This window comes from Aquila chrysaetos, chromosome 15 (genome assembly GCF_900496995.4).
Source record: "Aquila chrysaetos chrysaetos chromosome 15, bAquChr1.4, whole genome shotgun sequence".
Classification (NCBI taxonomy): Eukaryota; Metazoa; Chordata; class Aves; order Accipitriformes; family Accipitridae; genus Aquila; species Aquila chrysaetos.
Window position 1 is genome coordinate 23,923,962 of NC_044018.1, and position 17,650 is coordinate 23,941,611.

General features: G+C 36.8%; 1 protein-coding gene across 1 annotated transcript in view; it reads right to left on the bottom strand.

Annotated features, from left to right (window-relative positions):
• Window positions 1–17,650, bottom strand: part of CSMD1 (CUB and Sushi multiple domains 1) — a 1,239,551-nt gene that overhangs the window by 83,352 nt on the left and 1,138,549 nt on the right. Inside the window, exon 50 of the mRNA XM_030037616.2 lies at window positions 8,673–8,858. Coding sequence (XP_029893476.1) covers window positions 8,673–8,858 — 186 coding nt within the window. The remainder of the gene's footprint in view (window positions 1–8,672; window positions 8,859–17,650) is intronic.

The window sequence follows — 17,650 nt, forward strand, 5'->3', positions numbered from 1 at the left end:
CATAGCTACTCAAAGATTATAAACTATTTACCAAGAAACAGTTCTTTCTTATTTGTTGTTAAATACGTTAAGCATATTAAAGCACTTCATTTAACACCTTGGAGTGAAAATCATATAGGTCTGTCAGAAAACAAAAAACATTCTAAACAGGTACTTAATACCCCTCAAATTTAACATTTTTATCACTTCTCCTTTCAAGGAATAGTTTTATTGTTCTTTCAAAAATGAAAGCAAGCTTCTTATTTAGTCTAATAGTAAAAATATTAGTCTTAACCATAGGGGATATCTTAAGACACTTGGAGATAAGAAGCTCAGCTATTTCAGAATATGTAAATAAGCCACATAGATGTTTCCTCTCCATACTAAGGTTAGTATGTAATTTATTCTTTCTTTAGCTATAAATACACTTAGAATCTTGTTGCAAGCACACTTGACAAACAACTATCAGATTCCGTGATTTTACGGTTTCTAATTGAGAATGTTACTGAGCACAGAATATACTTCTAGACTCTGTTGATGTACTCAACTAAAACTTTTGCTTGAAAAATTTTAATCTTACAGGGACTGATTTTGATTTATTTTATTTCCCATCATTCAAGGAACAAAAAAAGACTATTATCAGATGCTTGATTTTGTGCACATGGTTTATGAATGTGTGCATCAATTTGTCTCACAGTCTCTCTCTTGCAAATTATGGGCTGGGCACTATTTAAATTGTCATTTACACAGATGAAACTCTGTAAGGGACATCTCAACTTCTTGCAGATGTGAAGATGTTCTCTCTTTTCTCCAGGTATTTTTAATACAGAATTATATGAATAATATTGCTTTACATAAAATATAGGTCAGAAAACATAATTATTGTTTGAAATTATGATTAAGATTATCCATTTTAATGACATGATGATCACCATATACTGATAATTCTGAACAGACTCAAAAGCAGGGAATTCATGACATATACCTACCATAAAAAAAGACAAAAAAATTGAGTTGTTCTATAAGCCCAGGTATATTTGCTACTCAAGACACGAGCAAAATGTTCACTAAGCAAAATGTTCACTATATGAACAGTGGCAATGACCAAAAAATATAACAAGATCTTTTCAACTGCAACTGAAATCTAACAAGAATTTGTGCAGTAATGTGCTTAGCTTTTAGTTTTAACTCTTCATAATGATTAACTCTTTGTAATTTCATTATTCTTTTTACTTGCTCTTCTGGTCAACAAACACATTGCACTATCAATATTTTCCTAGAATCTGAATACCAGAAGACTGACTATTCCATTTTACTGAGTTGTTCTTCTGTCTACAAGCCTTTGCTTTTCTTATTGTTAAGTAAGCAAAAAAAAGTACATCTCACGCTATTCCAGGAATATCTTGAATATTGTGACTCTGAATGTAATTATTCTTTCAAAGGAAAAAAAAAAAAAAAGACAACTACAATGTATATGATGGAAAAATATCTGAATTACAGGAATTTGCTATTATTATTTGCAAGTGTAATGGCATCTGATATTTGGCTGCCATTCTTTAGCAGGTAGTTAACAATCACAAAGAAAGGGAAAGGGCATTTTTGTCTTACCGTATTGTGAACTTATAATGCAGTAATAATAACTATATTTTTCAAATGTACCCTTTTGACTAAATCCACTAGTAGCTTAAAAAAAGCAAGATTAAGGTCAAGTTGTGTATAATGCTTGAGAGACTAGTGTGGTTTAAATTAATAAGTATTAGTAAAATAAGAAGACAGTAGGAAACCAAATAATCCCATACACCACAGAATCTAAGAACAAAGACCTGAGAACAAAATAGGATCACTTGAGCAAGTTGATAGTTTCAGTATGCTAGTAGAAAAAAAAAGCACAGAGAAAAAAATTAAGCACTTCTTGTTGTTCCACATATTTACACAGGATAGGCTTCGAAACCTCAAAATAGATAAACAAAAGGATCACATGGTATTCAGTATCAGTCTGTCAATCCAGTCAGCAAGTCAATCTGTTATCAGTCTAATGTATCTGGACTAATCTAAAATGCCTAAACTAATCAACTGTTTTACTACAGTTCACTAAGTACTAACCCTTAATAAGTACTCCATGTTACATACCAAACCTTGAAAAAATACTCAAAAAATTACTTACTGACCTCAGGATTTATTAAGGAAAATGTTAGGAGAAATATTGCATATGGTGCTCTGAATGTCCTAGCTTATAAAACCCCCAGCAATTGCACAATATCTATGATGAGCTGGTGGTGAATCTTTGCCTGTTTATATTAACAAATTCCTTTTTGCATTTATAATACAACTGATGCTTTATTCCAGAACTACTGGTGATTCATAGTTCTATAACTAGACATTGTACAAACACATTGAAAATTATAAAAAGGCTTCTAAAATTTCTAATTATTTTCCAATTAATTTCTAGATAAAAATCAGTGTCTGAACCATCACTGTTATAGCTCAGCACACCATAGCTTCCAAAAATATCTACAGTGAAATCTGAAAAATGCAGATTATGCAAAGGTAACATTAGCTGTTCTTTAAAATATTTGATATTAGAGAAATTAGCATAAACCAATGAAGGACATGATTTAAATCTTTCAATGAGTATATTAAAGGAGTAATGGAAAATAGCAATAAAGGTATGCAGTTACAGGGACCATCCCAGGCAATCAAAATGTTAGAAAAATTAATTAACTATAAACTCAATTTCCTAGGTTATGCATCCACTTAATTCTATGAAAAGGAAAGCAAGTAAGAACAGAGGCTAACAAGTTTTCCTATTTCAGCAGTATTTTTCTTAATAAACATATACTGGTTCAGATGTCAGCACCAACACATATGAAGTATAACCTATATGGGTACATCTTCAATGTACTTATACAGAAATATAATATAATATTGTATATATTCATACTCTTGGTTTACAAATTATGGTACTTAGCTTTAGAGACCTGTTTGAGTACCTTGGCACAATCAGAAAAAAATTATGACAAGGTGATCTTGCAATAAGTGAACACATTCAGTTTTCCCATCTTGTGAAGAGAAACATGGAAGTAAATCGTAACATTTGCTGACATCATTTTTTCACCCTCTGGCACAATATTTTAAATCAGTTCCCTAGATCTGGTCAAAAAGCACAGAAAGTGCACAGAACTGAAAGTTCTGCTTTGCATTAACCGGATCCTACTTTAATGGTCTTTTCTGCATATTTCTTAAAGCAGCTTTAGGTCTGCAGATTTCCTATGGAACAAAAAAGGTTATACTTCCATTAATTTCAAGTGGTCAGGTGTCTGTACGTCTTTTTACTACGTCTAGCAAAACTCTAACACTGCACATTAATCATAATTATAATATTCTTAAGAATTTGCATTACATATTTTCTAGCATGCAAAAATGCCTGTATTAAAAAAAAAAAGTTTCCTGCTGGCCCAGGGAACATTTCTTTTTGTGTTGCTTTGTCATGAAAAAAAGTGATGCTTGACTTGTAAAAGATTTGTGCTAACATTCACCCTAGTTCTTCTAAAAGTATCATACATACTTAAACTCTCCTTAGTGCAAACACTGGGATGGTACCACATCTCAAATTAGCAGAAGTTTCTAGTACTGGAATGCACTGTTTGTCAAAGCAAACTCATTACTGAGTTTTCTTTTCATGGAACATGAATTTTGGAACAAGGAAATACAAACTCTCTAATAGCACTGAAGTATACATACTAAACAGAGAAAGAAGTTATCTTTTTTTTTCAGGATAGGATTAGTATGACCTCCTTCATTGATTTAAACCTCATACCAATTTTTTCAGTAGTTTCTCCTTATCACATCATGCATTTTCTACTCCTGACAGTGAGGCACAGCTCATTCTTTCTAGTTCTTTCAATTCTTAAGAATGGTCTAAACAACTGTTTCTCTATATTATTCAGAGAAAAAGTAAACAACAACACATTCAAGGTATGAACAAACTTTAATGGCATCAACTAAGAAGTTCAATTGCTGCGGAGGGAGAACCCAAGATTCAGACCAATATTTCTATTTCATTAAGAAAGTCAGTGTCAAGTGTCCACAAAATCAAAAACCCTAAGAAAATATATTTAGTGACTCCCCAAAAGATAACTATTCAGGAAAAAATGTATACTACTTCTGTTCTTATTTCTATCAGTTCTGAAATTTTGTATCCAAACACCCAAAATCCTGTACAAGATGAAAAAGGAAAATCACTTCTAGAACACTGAAAAATCTAGTTTTCTAAATCAGAGGAATTTCACAGGAGAAGGAGAAAGACACACAGGAAAACAAACACATGGTGAAATGTATTTGAAAATATAAATAAAAAAGGTAAAAACAAGTGTCTTAGATAAATAGATTGACCCTCACCAACACAGTTAGATGACTTTGTTTCTTTACAAATTAGTTACAGATACTATTCCCAACATGAATCTCTTTATTCAGTAAATATCTTAAATATCCAAGTGTGGCTCTGGATTGAATTTAGGGAGAAACACATCTAAATTTTGCATTGACAGCTAAGTCCTTTTCTGTTTCCATCTTTCAGTCTCTGCTTTGGAAGACTTTATTTCTCTGTACTTGATGATATATATTCTGAAGAAAGTAAGGCAGTAAATAATAAGAAGAATAATTTTCACTAATTAGTCACAAACAAAATGTAATAATCATGCTATAATGATGTAATTCTATATAATAATAGCAAAAGATATTGTCATCCAAAGGAGAAGAAGGAAATTTCACTTGTGTTCTTCTCCCTTTTTAACTTGTCACAGCAAGAATCAGCATCTGTATTTCCATAGTAGCAGACAAAATCCAAATCATATCTGATGAAATGGAATAGACAAAAAATTCCCAAAAGATTGTTCTCTTTCTTTTTTTTTAGTCTTAGAAAGATGGAAACTTATGACTTCAGAAGAGTACTTTACAGGCATGTAAAACTGCTGGTAATAGGTAAAACAGTGTTTCTCAGCTAACTATAGCTATAACTTAAAACTTTAAATTTGTAATCATGTCTGTACATATTTTCCTTTCTTTTTAAGCATTATCCAAATGATATTAGTTGGGGTAAAAAGTGTTAGAGGCAGTTTATGTGGCATACAGTAAGGGAAGAATCATACAAGCACCAGTACTCATCTATAGTTGGAGACCAGAGTTGTTTTATTCAGATTTCTTGGATATATCTACACCTTTTGGATGGTATGTTTTTTGGAACTGTATATCACACTCACTCCTCTGACCAACAGTAATGTACTAATTTACAGGTTTCAGTAGAAAGTTTTTGCATACTTTATACAGTGTCCTGTATTGATATTTAAAGTTACTACTATATGGTCACTCTCTAAAGAGAGTATTGGCCTGATTTAAAGTATTGCCTGACAAAGGCTTTCAAATAGTAATACAGATAGACATCTCTAGTTCCCTCCATCGTGTACTTGAGATCTCTGTGTAGAATAACTGAAGCAAGTTCCTTGCCATTCAGTTAAGCTTTCTTAATAGATATCTGTTGATTGATATTTCATGTAATTAAATTCAATAGCCTAACGTCTATGATCCATCTGTGTCTTGCTGTATGACCAGCATGAATCATATTTCTCATGATTCAAATCCGATGTAAATACTTTTAATGAAAAGAAAGGAGTTTCAAACATCTGCCTCGGGCATTATATTACCAGAGATACTTTGCAAAACAAACTGCACTGATTTCAACCTTCATTTTAATAGACCTGGGGATAAAATGAACTCATTTATTTACCATTTACCTTTCTGTGCTGTCTTCGCTGCTCATCAAGTCTGAGATGTTTCTATCTCTGGAGACTAAATACATTTATCCTTACAGCAGCAATACTACAAAAACAGGTTGTTATGCAGATTGTCTAAGCTTTTCTGCACATTGCAAGTAAGAAACCTTGGGTAAAGCATGCCTGCTTCTGAATAGCAATCCATTTTGAAAATATTGACTTTAATATTCTCATGTAGATCACTAGCATTTTAATTTAGCACTTCTGGTTTTAGAAGTAATGGGATTCTTTTTCAAACTGAATAAATTTTTAGAAAAGGAAAAAAGAAAAGAAAAGACTGTTATATATAATTTGTTAGGCTATTATAAATATTAAACAAAATATTTAATGTTGAAACTTGTGCTAAATGTTAATAATTAAGCTTTGTTTTACAGGGTAGTCATTGTCTGGTTAAGTCTGATCATTTCAATAATACAAGCTTTTTTTTTTTTTTTTTTACTTTTGTACTGCGGATATAGTGTTATTAATTCAGTATTTTTAATCCCCAGTTAGTTTAACTGGCCTTTTCCCTCCAAAAAAAAAATCTGTTGATATTTCTGCTGATTAATCATTCAAATTATGTTCTTTGTACCTTGTCAACTTTTTCTGAGAGAATGAAGTGCAGTTCAATACACTGGAGCACCGCCTTCCCTCCGCACACGGCTCTGAATTCAGAGCACGTCTGTGTGATCACAGCTGGTTTGGAGTAATCCTTCTTATGTACTCTGTGGAACTGCTGTATTCAGTTTTACACATTGTCCTTCAAGAAAGGTGTAGATCAATTGGAGAATGTCCAGAGGACAATAATGAGAATTGCCGGCCCAAAAAGGATGAAGGAGTGAGAATGAATCACAGCAAGACAGTTATCTCTACAGGAGGGGTGACTCGTGTACCGGGTGCAAGAGTCAAGGTGCTGGGGAGGGCAGGGAGGTGGTGCAGGGGTGACGTCTGTGAGGACAGCCTTGGGCTGCTGGACACAGCCGGTTCCAAAGGACCCACCACAGGACACAGCTGAGCCCATCAGCCAAGATGTGGCACCTCTAGTAAAGTGTATTTAGGAAAGGGTAAACTCCTGCACAGGCAGAGGAGGAGGGTACAAAAAGAGTGAGAAGCAGCAGAGGGAACACCAAGGTCACAAAAGAAGGAGGAGAAGGAGGAGGAGGAGGTGCTCCAGGCACTAGAGCTGGTATTCTGCTGCAACCCATGGAGAGGACCATGCCAGAGCAGATATCTACACTGCAGCCCATGGAGAGGACCATGCCAGAGCAGATATCTACACTGCAGCCCATGGAGAGGACCATGCCAGAGCAGATATCTACACTGCAGCCCACACTGGAGCAGGTGGATATCTTCTGAATGAACTGCAGCCAATGGAGGACCCACGCTAGAGCAAGTTTATCCTGAAGGACAACAGCCTGCGGAGAAGACCCAAGCAGGAGCAGAGGAAAAGTGCGAGGAGGAAGGAGCAGCAGAGAGGAGCTCTTTATAAACCGATCACAACTCCTACTCCTTCTCCCCCAGCACTGCTTGGGGTGGGGAGAAGAGTCAAGAGCAAAGGAGTGAAGCTGACCCTGGGAATAGAGGGAGGAAAGTGCTGGTTTAATTTTTTTTTTCCTGACATGTATTTGACCTTATTTTAACTGCCAATACATTAAACTAATTTTCCCCAAGTCATGTCCTGTGACAGTAATCTCTCTGTCCTTATCTTGAGACACAAGATTTTTCATCCTATTTTTTCCCCCTGTCTGGTTTAAAAGGGGGAGTGAGTGAGCAGCTGCGTGAGGGTGTGGCTGCTGGCCAAGGTCAACCCACCACACTTTTTGACAAAAAACACAGTTTTCAAACACAATAAAAAGAACGAAAGAAGAAAAAAATAACTTCTATTTGACCACTGTGGATACAAAATGAAATAATGCCTTTACACTACAGAAAAATAAATTCAGGTTATATTCAGGAAACACTTTGCAAGGCAAAAAAAAAAAAAAGTCAATTACTGAAATAGTGTAATCGGGAAGGTCAAGATTAGGTTAAATGATCATCTGTCAGGGATGCTTAGAAGATCTCTTGAAGTAACTTTCAGCAATATTTTCTAACCATTTGTTTGCTGTCAACTAATTCAAATGAAAACCATTTCACAATCGTGTATAATTTCACAATTTTTATATTCATACCATTTTACTCTTTCTTTAAAAATAAGTTGAATTTTACGTGTTTGAAAAACTCAGAACATCTTTTTCAAATTCAGAGTCTGGAAAGCACATACATATACTGTTGATTAGTTCAAGATTCTAAACAAAATCTCAAAAATTTTACGTATAGTGTTATAGCAATTAACAATTTTAAGATTATGTCCTAATCGGTATTTCAGGTCACATACTTGAAGTCATACTCAGTTAATTATCGCTTTTATCCAGTACAAAGACAAGGTAGCCCAATGCAAATAAGAGGCCATTTCACATGGTAGAGGAGTCTGCATTACACGGGCTAGTTCTGACAGGCAGCAAAATTGAAGACTAAAGGACTCTTACCCAGCTTAATTATCTACACTAGCAGTATTTTAAGAAATAGTTTTTGCTTTTAGTACTTTAGAAAATATGTTAAACTTTTACTGTGAAAATGGAGAAGCGCACATTATTCATAATAAGAAAATATACATGAAACTGAATTATCCAATAAGTTGAATTCAGATTTTTGAAGAAGACAAACAAGGAGGTTTTTTAATAAGCAAATTTACAGGCCTCTACTACTTTACTAAATGCTAAATGATTATACATTCCTGAATGGCCAGTTCAGGGCATATGTATACATAAAAGCTAAATATCACCAGTGAAGATTTTCCTGAGAAAGTTCAAGGGAAATATGCTTGAGAAATACATGCCCACTTACATTTGCAAACAGGTGGCCTCCCTTTGTTGCTCCATAATCCATCTTCTTGACACACTGCTGTTGCTTGTTGACTGGATTCTAGCTTGAAGCCCTCGTTACATTCATATATCAATCTACTGCCCAAAGTGAATTCATTACCTATAACTGAACCATTCCCAGGGGAGTCAGGAATACCACAAGACACAGCTGAAAAAAAAAGGAAAGAAAAAGATAAAGAATTGGCATTTTCTCATATATACTTTTTAAAATATTGTCCCACCACTGAATTAAGAAACATAGGTTAGTAATTTTGACATATCCTATTCATAACAACTGAAATTAATTTTCCATCATATTTACAATATTCTGATAAATGTAACATTATTTAAAACACTGATAAACACTTTGAAGTACATCTAATATAGACAAACATTTTATAAATCATTATTTTGTTTAATCCAATCATTGTAGAGACAGAAATTTCAACATAGGCTAAGGGCAATTGTTTCTTTTCTAGGGAAAAAAATCAAGAAAGTGTCCAAAGTGATTTCCTCCAAGAAGCAATGAACTGGAAAATTCTTAAATGCTTTCTAATAGTCTGCTTCCATTCTCTCAGGGTTTCTTTCATTGCTGCACTAATATAAACAAAACTTCCTATTTGTCTGTTCTATATATATAAAACAATGTTATTTAAGAAGTCAATTTAACAATTTTTATCTGATGAGAAAAGCACCTAAATATAAGATTAGACAGGGAAGAGTTCCACTGAAGTTAAGGGCATTATTCAGATATTTAAACACTTATTTACATACTTGACTAATTCACTTCAGAATGCTAAATATGATGTGAATTCAGGCTCATTCATCTTCCATACCACGAAGGAAATTACTTACTGAATTATTTTCCCTTTTTTTTGTTCCTTCAGAATTTCTCTCCAGACAAGCAGTTATTCTTTCAAGTTCAGAAAGTATAATTTGCTGTCAACTTAGTGAAGTTTGAGTAGCAACTAGGTTTTTTGGCTTATTTATTCATTTATTTAACCAGAGCTCAGTATAGTTCATTTAACAGTATTTCATAATATACAATTTTAGGGCAAAGTATAATTACAAAAATATCTATTTCAGTCACTTTTAGGAAAGGTCTCCAAGGCAGGATTGCCTTTTGCATCTGACTTCTCAGCTCTCTTGATTTTGATAATGAAAAGAAGAAAGGTAACTCTTCAGTATCCTTTTTTTTTAATTCCTTTTAATGCTATGCTTTATTTTAAAATAGTTATTTATGCACAGAGATTTACTCTAGGTGTTTGAATATGTCAGTAATGCTGGTAAAGATTTTATATTTGCCCCATGGCACTTCTGAAGGGAAAGTCATAGTATTGTTTTCTCTGAAAGGATATTATTTTCAGTAAAATGGTAACTTGGAGATGAGAACCCATCACATTATTACAATGAGTCTATTTAAAGAGTTCATATAAAACAATGTGTGTGTGTGCAGAATCACTAGCTGCTTTGAGTTTGGCATCCAGTTTGTTGCTCTTCAGTAAATTCACTGAATAAAACACAGCTTTGAAGTTTTCATTTCTAAGTATTCACTACTAAAAAGTGGAGTTTTACAAAGGAAAATGTCTTTTCCATATATACAGTCAATTGTAAGAAGCAATTCAACATTTCAGCAGTTAAAAAGTCCTGTGGGTATTTGTTCCTTTCCCCTTGACACTGTGAAGTTTTATTATTTTAATAAAGTCAATAAATTTCAAAAGAAGAAATGACAGCCTTTGTCTGAAATCTGTTAAACAGAGGTGGAAATAAGTATTTTTTAAAAAAATCTAATTTTTATTGTAATTTACCCAATTCAATGTAATTGATTAATTTCACAACACATTGTCATGGTACCATAAACACAACTCAAATTTGTTTTCAGTATTCCCAAGTTGTCACATTTGATGCATTTGAATTAAATACAACACAGTGCTTCACACATGATTATAATGAGGAGAGGTAAGAATTATAAAATGATGAATGGTTAGTTCATTTCAGCTGTTTGCTTCCATCTGGAAGCTGTCAAATTGCTAATAGAAGTAGAACTGTAGGAATGTTCCAAAATAAGCTGCTTCCTCTGTAACACAACTTCTTGGCACATTTTGCACCCCAACCAGTGATCCTCTTGTCTTATCAAATTTCTCCCTCAGTGGGTAAGGGCTGAGCGTCCTGCCACTAGAAGGAGTAGTAGTGGGACAGAGAAGGGGGAGAGAGACGATAAGGAAAGGGTTCTGGAGACCCACGCTTTCTGCTTTTAACAGTGTTAGAGAAAGTGGAGAAGAGGAAGGATAAACGCAAGTTCTGCTGTGTCTGGGAGCAGGTCTTTGCATTAGGAGTCATTCCCCACAAGGTGACCACAGCAGGAGTGACAGCTTTTCCAGGCTCTGGTGTACTCAAAATAAGCAGCAGAGCTGCATCTGGTTCAATGCTTTATCTACTCCCCTAGTAACCAATGTAATCCTTTACCTACAACTAGAACCAACTTTGACCCTCTGTCACATTAAGCAGAATTTTACACTTGCAAAACATTTGTTTGCGTGCTGAATAGACAGAAAGTTAAACTGTCACTCTGTTTTACATCATCATAAAAATGCCTATGCATTCTCCGTTTCCAGTCACGCTTACTGTGAAATGTTTCAGTGTCTCCAGAGCCTTGGACTATGCCCCTCCCTGTCCTAACAAGCCTCAGTTCTCTTCTGCCTTGTGGCAATGTGTCTGAATGCATAAGCAATCCAGGAGGTTCCTGGAATATGTTGATGAGAACTTCCTTCTCCATGTGATAGAGGAGCCAACAAGGAGAGATGCTATGCTGGACCTTGTTCTCACCAACAAGGAGGGGCTGGTGGGGAATGTGAAGCTCAAGGGTAGCTTTGGCTGCAGTGGCCATGAAATGGTGGAGTTCTTAGGGCAGCGAGGAGGGTGCAGAGCAAGCTCACTACCCTGGACTTCAGGAGAGCAGACTTTGGCTTCTTCAGGGATCTGCTTGGTAGAGTACCATGCGATAAAGCCCTGGAGGGAAGATGGGCCCAAGAAAGCTGGTTAATATTCAAAGATCACCTCCTCCAAGCTCAGGAGTGAAGCATCCCAACAAAAAGGAAGTCAGGCAAAAACACCACGAGGCCTGCATGGAGGAACAAGGAGCTCCTGGACAAACTCAAACACAAAAAGGAAGCCTACAGAGTGTGGAAGCAAGGACAGGTAGCCTTGGAAGAATACAGAGAAATTGTCTGAGCAGCCAGGGACCAGGTTAGGAAAGCCAAAACCTTGATAAAATTAAATCTGGCCAGGGATGTCAAGGGCAACAAGAACTTCTATAGGTATGTCAGTGATAAAAGGAAGACTAGGGAAAACGTGGGCCCTCTCCGGAAGGACACAGAAGACCTGGTTACCTGGCACATGGAGAAGGCTGAACTACTCAATGACTTTTTTTGCCTCAGTCTTCACTGGCAAGTGCTTGAGCTGCACCACCCAAGTCACAGAAGGCAAAGGCAGGGACTGGGAGAATGAAGAACCGCCCACTGTAAGAGAAGATCAGGTTTGAGACCATCTAAGGAACCTGAAGGTGCACATGTCCATGGGACCTGAGGAGATGCCTCCGTGGGTCCTGAGGGAACCTGTGGATGAAGTTGCTAAGCCACTCTCCATCATATCTGAGAAGTTGTGGCAGTCCAGGGAAGTACACACTGACTGGAAAAGGGGAAACATACCCCATTTTTAAAAAGGGAAAAAAGGAATACCTGGGGAACTACAGTCCAGTCAGTCTCACTTCTGTGCCCAGCAAGATCATGGAGTGGATCCTCCTGGAAACTATGCTAAGGCACGTGGCAAATAAGGAGGTGACTGATGACAGCCAACATGGCTTCACTAAGGGCAAATCGTGCCTGACAAATTTGGTGGCCTCCTACGATGGGGTTACACCATTGGTGGATAAGGGAAGGACTTGTGCAAAGCACACTGACCTGCGTGACATCCTTGTTTCTAAGTTGGAGAGACATGGATTTGATGAAAGGACCACTCTGTGGATAAGGAATTGGCTGGATGGTCGCACTCAAAGAGTTGCGGTCAATGGCTCAATGTCCAAGTGGAGAGCAGCGACGAGTGGCATTCTTCAGGGGTTGCTATTGGGACCAGCACTGTTTAACATCTTTGTTGGTGACATGGACAGTGGGACTGAGTGCACCCTCAGCAAGTTTGCTGATGACACCAAGCTGGAGGGGAGGGATGCCATCCAGAGGGACCTTGGCAGGCCTGAGAGGTGGGCCTGTGCAAACCTCATGAAGTTCAACAAGGCCAAGTGCAAGGTCCGGCACATGGGTCGGGGCAATCCCAAGCACAAATACAGGCTGGGCAATGAGTGGATTGAGAGCAGCCCTGCGGAGAAGGACTTGAGGGTGCTGATTGATGAGAAGCTCACCATGACCATATCCTGGGCTGGATCAAAAGAAGTGTGATCAGCAGGTCAAGGGAGGTGATTCTCCCCCTCTACTCCACTCTCGTGAGACCCCACCTGGAGTACTGTGTTCAGATCTGAGGGCCCTAACATAAGAAGGACATGGACCTGTTGGAGCGAGTCCAGAGGAGGGCCATGAAGATGGTCAGAGGGCTGGAGCACCTCTCCTATGAAGACAGGCCGAGAGAGTTGGGGTTGTTCAGCCTGGAGAAGAGAAGGCTCCAGGGACACCTTATAGCAGCCTTCCAGTACCTAAAGGGGGCTTATAAGAAAGATGGGGACAAACATTTTAGGAGGGCCTGTTGTAGTAGGACAAGGGTAAAGGTTTTAAACCAGAAGAGGGTAGATTTAGATTAGATGTAGGGAAGAAATTCTTCACTATGAGGGTAGTGAGGCACATGAACAGGTTGCCCAGAGAGGCTGTGGATGCCCCATCCCTGGAAGTGTCCAAAGCCAGGTTGGATGGGGCTTTGAGCAACCTGGGCTAGTGGAAGGTGTCCCTGCCCATGGCAGGGGGGTTGGAACTAGATGATATTTAAGGCCCCTTCCAACCTAAACCATTCTATGAATCTTTGTAGAAGGCAGAATGTAATTGGGTTAAGATTTAACTTCTTGCCAAGTTTTTCAGGTCTCCTTTCTGATATCAAAACAACTATCTCTGTATTAAGTGTGCATACATTTAATTGTATAAAACCAAAATTCAGAACTATCAGTCTACACACCCATCCATGCATGTGTACATCTGTACATACAGGTGGACCTTATTCTAGTTCCCTATGAATACTTCAAACAAGGATCAACTTCAAATAACTTAGTGGTTTCTATGGATCAAGAAGAATTTACTATGTCATTTGAAAACAAACAAAACCCAGGTCTATTTAGTTCATGTTAGAAGCAAATACTTCTGTTAGCATTTGCTCTTCACCTCTAGCAACAACCTTTCAAGAAACTACTGAAAAGTTCAAGACTGAGTAGCTCTTATGTACAAGTTATTTTAAAGAATAAAAGATGTACAACAGCCAGGTCACACCCAGGTGGGCCTGTCAGTTTTGTCAGGTCTGATGCAATGTCCAGTGTACTAAAGCATCTCAAAATCTATGCTTACCTGTCACACTCCTCCACTTTTATTCTTAGTGTTGTACCTCAGTCCTCTACTATCTCTCTTCTTTCCTCCACTGCTGCTGAATCTTTTACTGCTACGCTGTGAGGTTATTTTCACTGATGCTGTAGCTACTAATCATAAAAGCAGTTCTGGCATTCCGGCACTGCTCCTGATACAGTCTGTTTATTTGTTGTTTGCTTCTCCCCCAGAGACTGGGATTGCAAAGAAATATTCCTGCTGCTACTAATTTCTTGAGGCTGCTAATGGCTTTTAGAACAGTAGTGTCCAAACAAAACATATTAGCACAGCCAGTTTCACTAAATAGCAAGTACTTTGATGTTTGAAGTAAAGTTAGCTGAAGTAAACTGACTGTAATAGCATATCGTCTTTGGACAGAGGAAACAATGTCACTACTGTCCCACATCCAAGTATTTTGAAGCTCCCAGCCTCCCACATGGTTGTAAAATGATAAAGAATGGTGTCAGGAAATCTTCTGACTTGAGGAACTGTCAACATGCTTCTTAGCTCAATGATTAGATGAGACTGCCAGGTTCCAGCTGGGAGATGTGCATTCAGAGTATAAAAAATACATAACTCAACCTTAATTGTCTCTATTATCTTCCACAGCATAAAAATATACTCCCAAAGAACAGGTAATCAATGCAAGTGGAAAAGCCTTTTACTACCTAGAAACTGAGATGCAGTTTTAGTTGTTCTTTAGTGTTCCACATGTGTTAATGGAATTTATTTCTTATCAAAACCAGTAAATTTAAAGTTTGTGGCAATAATTTAAAATATCTATACACCTATATACCTTTAAGATACTTATGTGTTATTCATATTTAAAGCATGTAAATTCACTGCATACAGAAAAGAAGCTGGAGACTGTACTACAGTCAGACATCGAGTTTATTTCCACACACTGGAAAATCCCTAAATTTAATGCACAAGCATTTACCATTTAGTGACCTGTTTCTGGCATTGAACATAGTGCTGAGATAAGCATTTAAATACCCTAAAATTAAAGGTAGCAATAGAGAAGTCCCTAAAAGTGGGATTCAAAACAAAAAAAAACATGCTGAGCAGCTTATATCTATGATATCCAATTGGAAACATTGGGGAGAGCTATGCCACAAAAATCCTAATTCTCAGACTTGGATACACACAGAAATAACAAAGAAACCAAAAACAGGGCTGTGTGGTCTAGGGCTGTGGGTGTAAAAAACGGTTATGGATGGTCATCTAGTCTACTCTGCTATCACAAGCCAAAATTATACCTGACCAATGATCATCTAATTTGTTCTTGAAAGACCTCCAGTGATGAAAATTCCACATTCTCCACAAGCAACCTATTCCAGTGTTTCACTAGCCCCTCTGAGAAAAGAAGAAAAAAATAAGGAAAAGTCTAACTTAAGATCCTCTTGAAGTAAACTTAGCTGTAATTCCTCTATCTGGAAAGAACACAGATGATTATTTCATTCCTCTTTGGAGCTACTTCTAGCATATTAGAAGACTGTTACCAGGTTTCTGCTCAAACTTCTGGGGTTTTTTTATTCTTAAGTACTATACTTCTCTTTCTTACTGTTTTATATTTTGAAATATGATCATAGGTTTAGAATACATTTTAAGAGGAAACTGGGATTTGGAACTTCTAAACTCTGCTACTTACCTCACATTTTTCTTTTAAGACTGGGTGCTAAGAGGGACATTTTTTGCATAATAACATTTATCAAAAAAGTGAAAGGCCCAAGTTTAATTCCATGCTCAAACACACAGAACAGCTAATTTTATGAAAAAGCAGTTTGGTGGTCCCAGACTCAGGGTTCTTGCACAAACTGCAAATGGATATTTCCCTAAAAAAATTTAATCACTCTTCAACCCCCGGGCAGAGATGGAACCCAGTTATGGTCGTCGAATAAGCTTTGCTCAGCACAGCAAAAACTACAAGGACCTCTAGCTCTGCAGTGTGGTTCTATCCACTTCAGCAAGCACAGAGGTACCAATAACAACAGCACTTGGAATCAGGATTTCAAGCAGGAAATGTTGGCATCAGCTGTATTTTTATCATGAGTCTGCCACAGGTTTTGAGCCTCTCCAAGTACCTACAATCCAGACAAGAGAACTTCTTCCTTACTGTTGGTACCTCCAGTTTTCTTTTATAAACCTACTAGGGAGTAACTCAAATGGTGAAGAGCAGCCAAGTGTTCTTCAAGACTCTTTAAAATTATTTTTAACTCTTTTACAAATGAATGGGAGAAAATTGGGAAGAACAAAGTCAAAGGCTGAGTCCTGTATATGAAGAACAGGTGGGATAAAGAGATGTATTTGCTCATGCCTCTCAGAGGAACACAGCCAGTCTTACTCTCACTGCCACCATGTCTCAGTCTCCAGATATCTGCAGCCCAGCACTCCTGATCCATATTGACACTGACAACTTGCTTTCAGTTTTTTATTCTAACCTCTCTTCTTGCCAAGCTTTTCACTTTTTTTTTTTTTTTTCTCTTATCATCTACTCATCCCTGAGCCTCAGCCTTCTATTCCTACTCTCCCCAGCATGGGGAGCTGGACATGAGCTAAGCAGTGGCTAAGATGACGTATGTGGTTGCCAGGATCATTACTGGTGCTTATACTATTTCCTCCCAGCAGCTATTTACTGCTATTGTGTAAGAATTGCTGTTTTTTTCTGCTTATAAATATTTTGAATATAGCACGACTCATGTTTCTCTTTTTCCTTCACAAATGTAATAAAAGCAGTAACAATAAGTTCTCATTTCCTAGATAAGAGTCAAGTCCTTTATACATTGTCCAGGACATTACTACATCCATCTGCACTTCATAAGACTGGAATTGAAAAATATCTTCTGACCCTACCAGATTAACCCATATTAGAGATGTGTTCATATTAACATTGATATTGTTATATTAAATATGCAAAAAAACTCCCCTTTTTTGATAATACAATCAAATTTGATTTCAAATGTTAATTCTGACACAGTCAAGTTATTAAGTACAACTGTAACCCTGCAGGACTGGTTTTACAGAAATTTTAGACTTTATCAAAGGCATTTTTATTTGGAAACATCCGATAATGAAATCCATGAGCTGGACCAAATGTGTAATTTTAATTAATTTTCAAAGAGAATGCATGTATTTTGATAACAGATACTTAATAGATTTAGAAATATACTTTCCATTTCAGAGTTTATTGAAAAATATATGGTTCATTTAGACATACAATTTGGAATAATTATGTCAGAGTTGTAAAAGAGACATATTAAAATTGAGGAATCCTACATCAATAAGAAATTTCTAGTAGAGATTAAACTCACTCCCTATCTTTCCAACCTTTTTTTTCCTACTGGTAACAGAAATCTACATACCCACAGCCACATATATTGCTGAAATTATA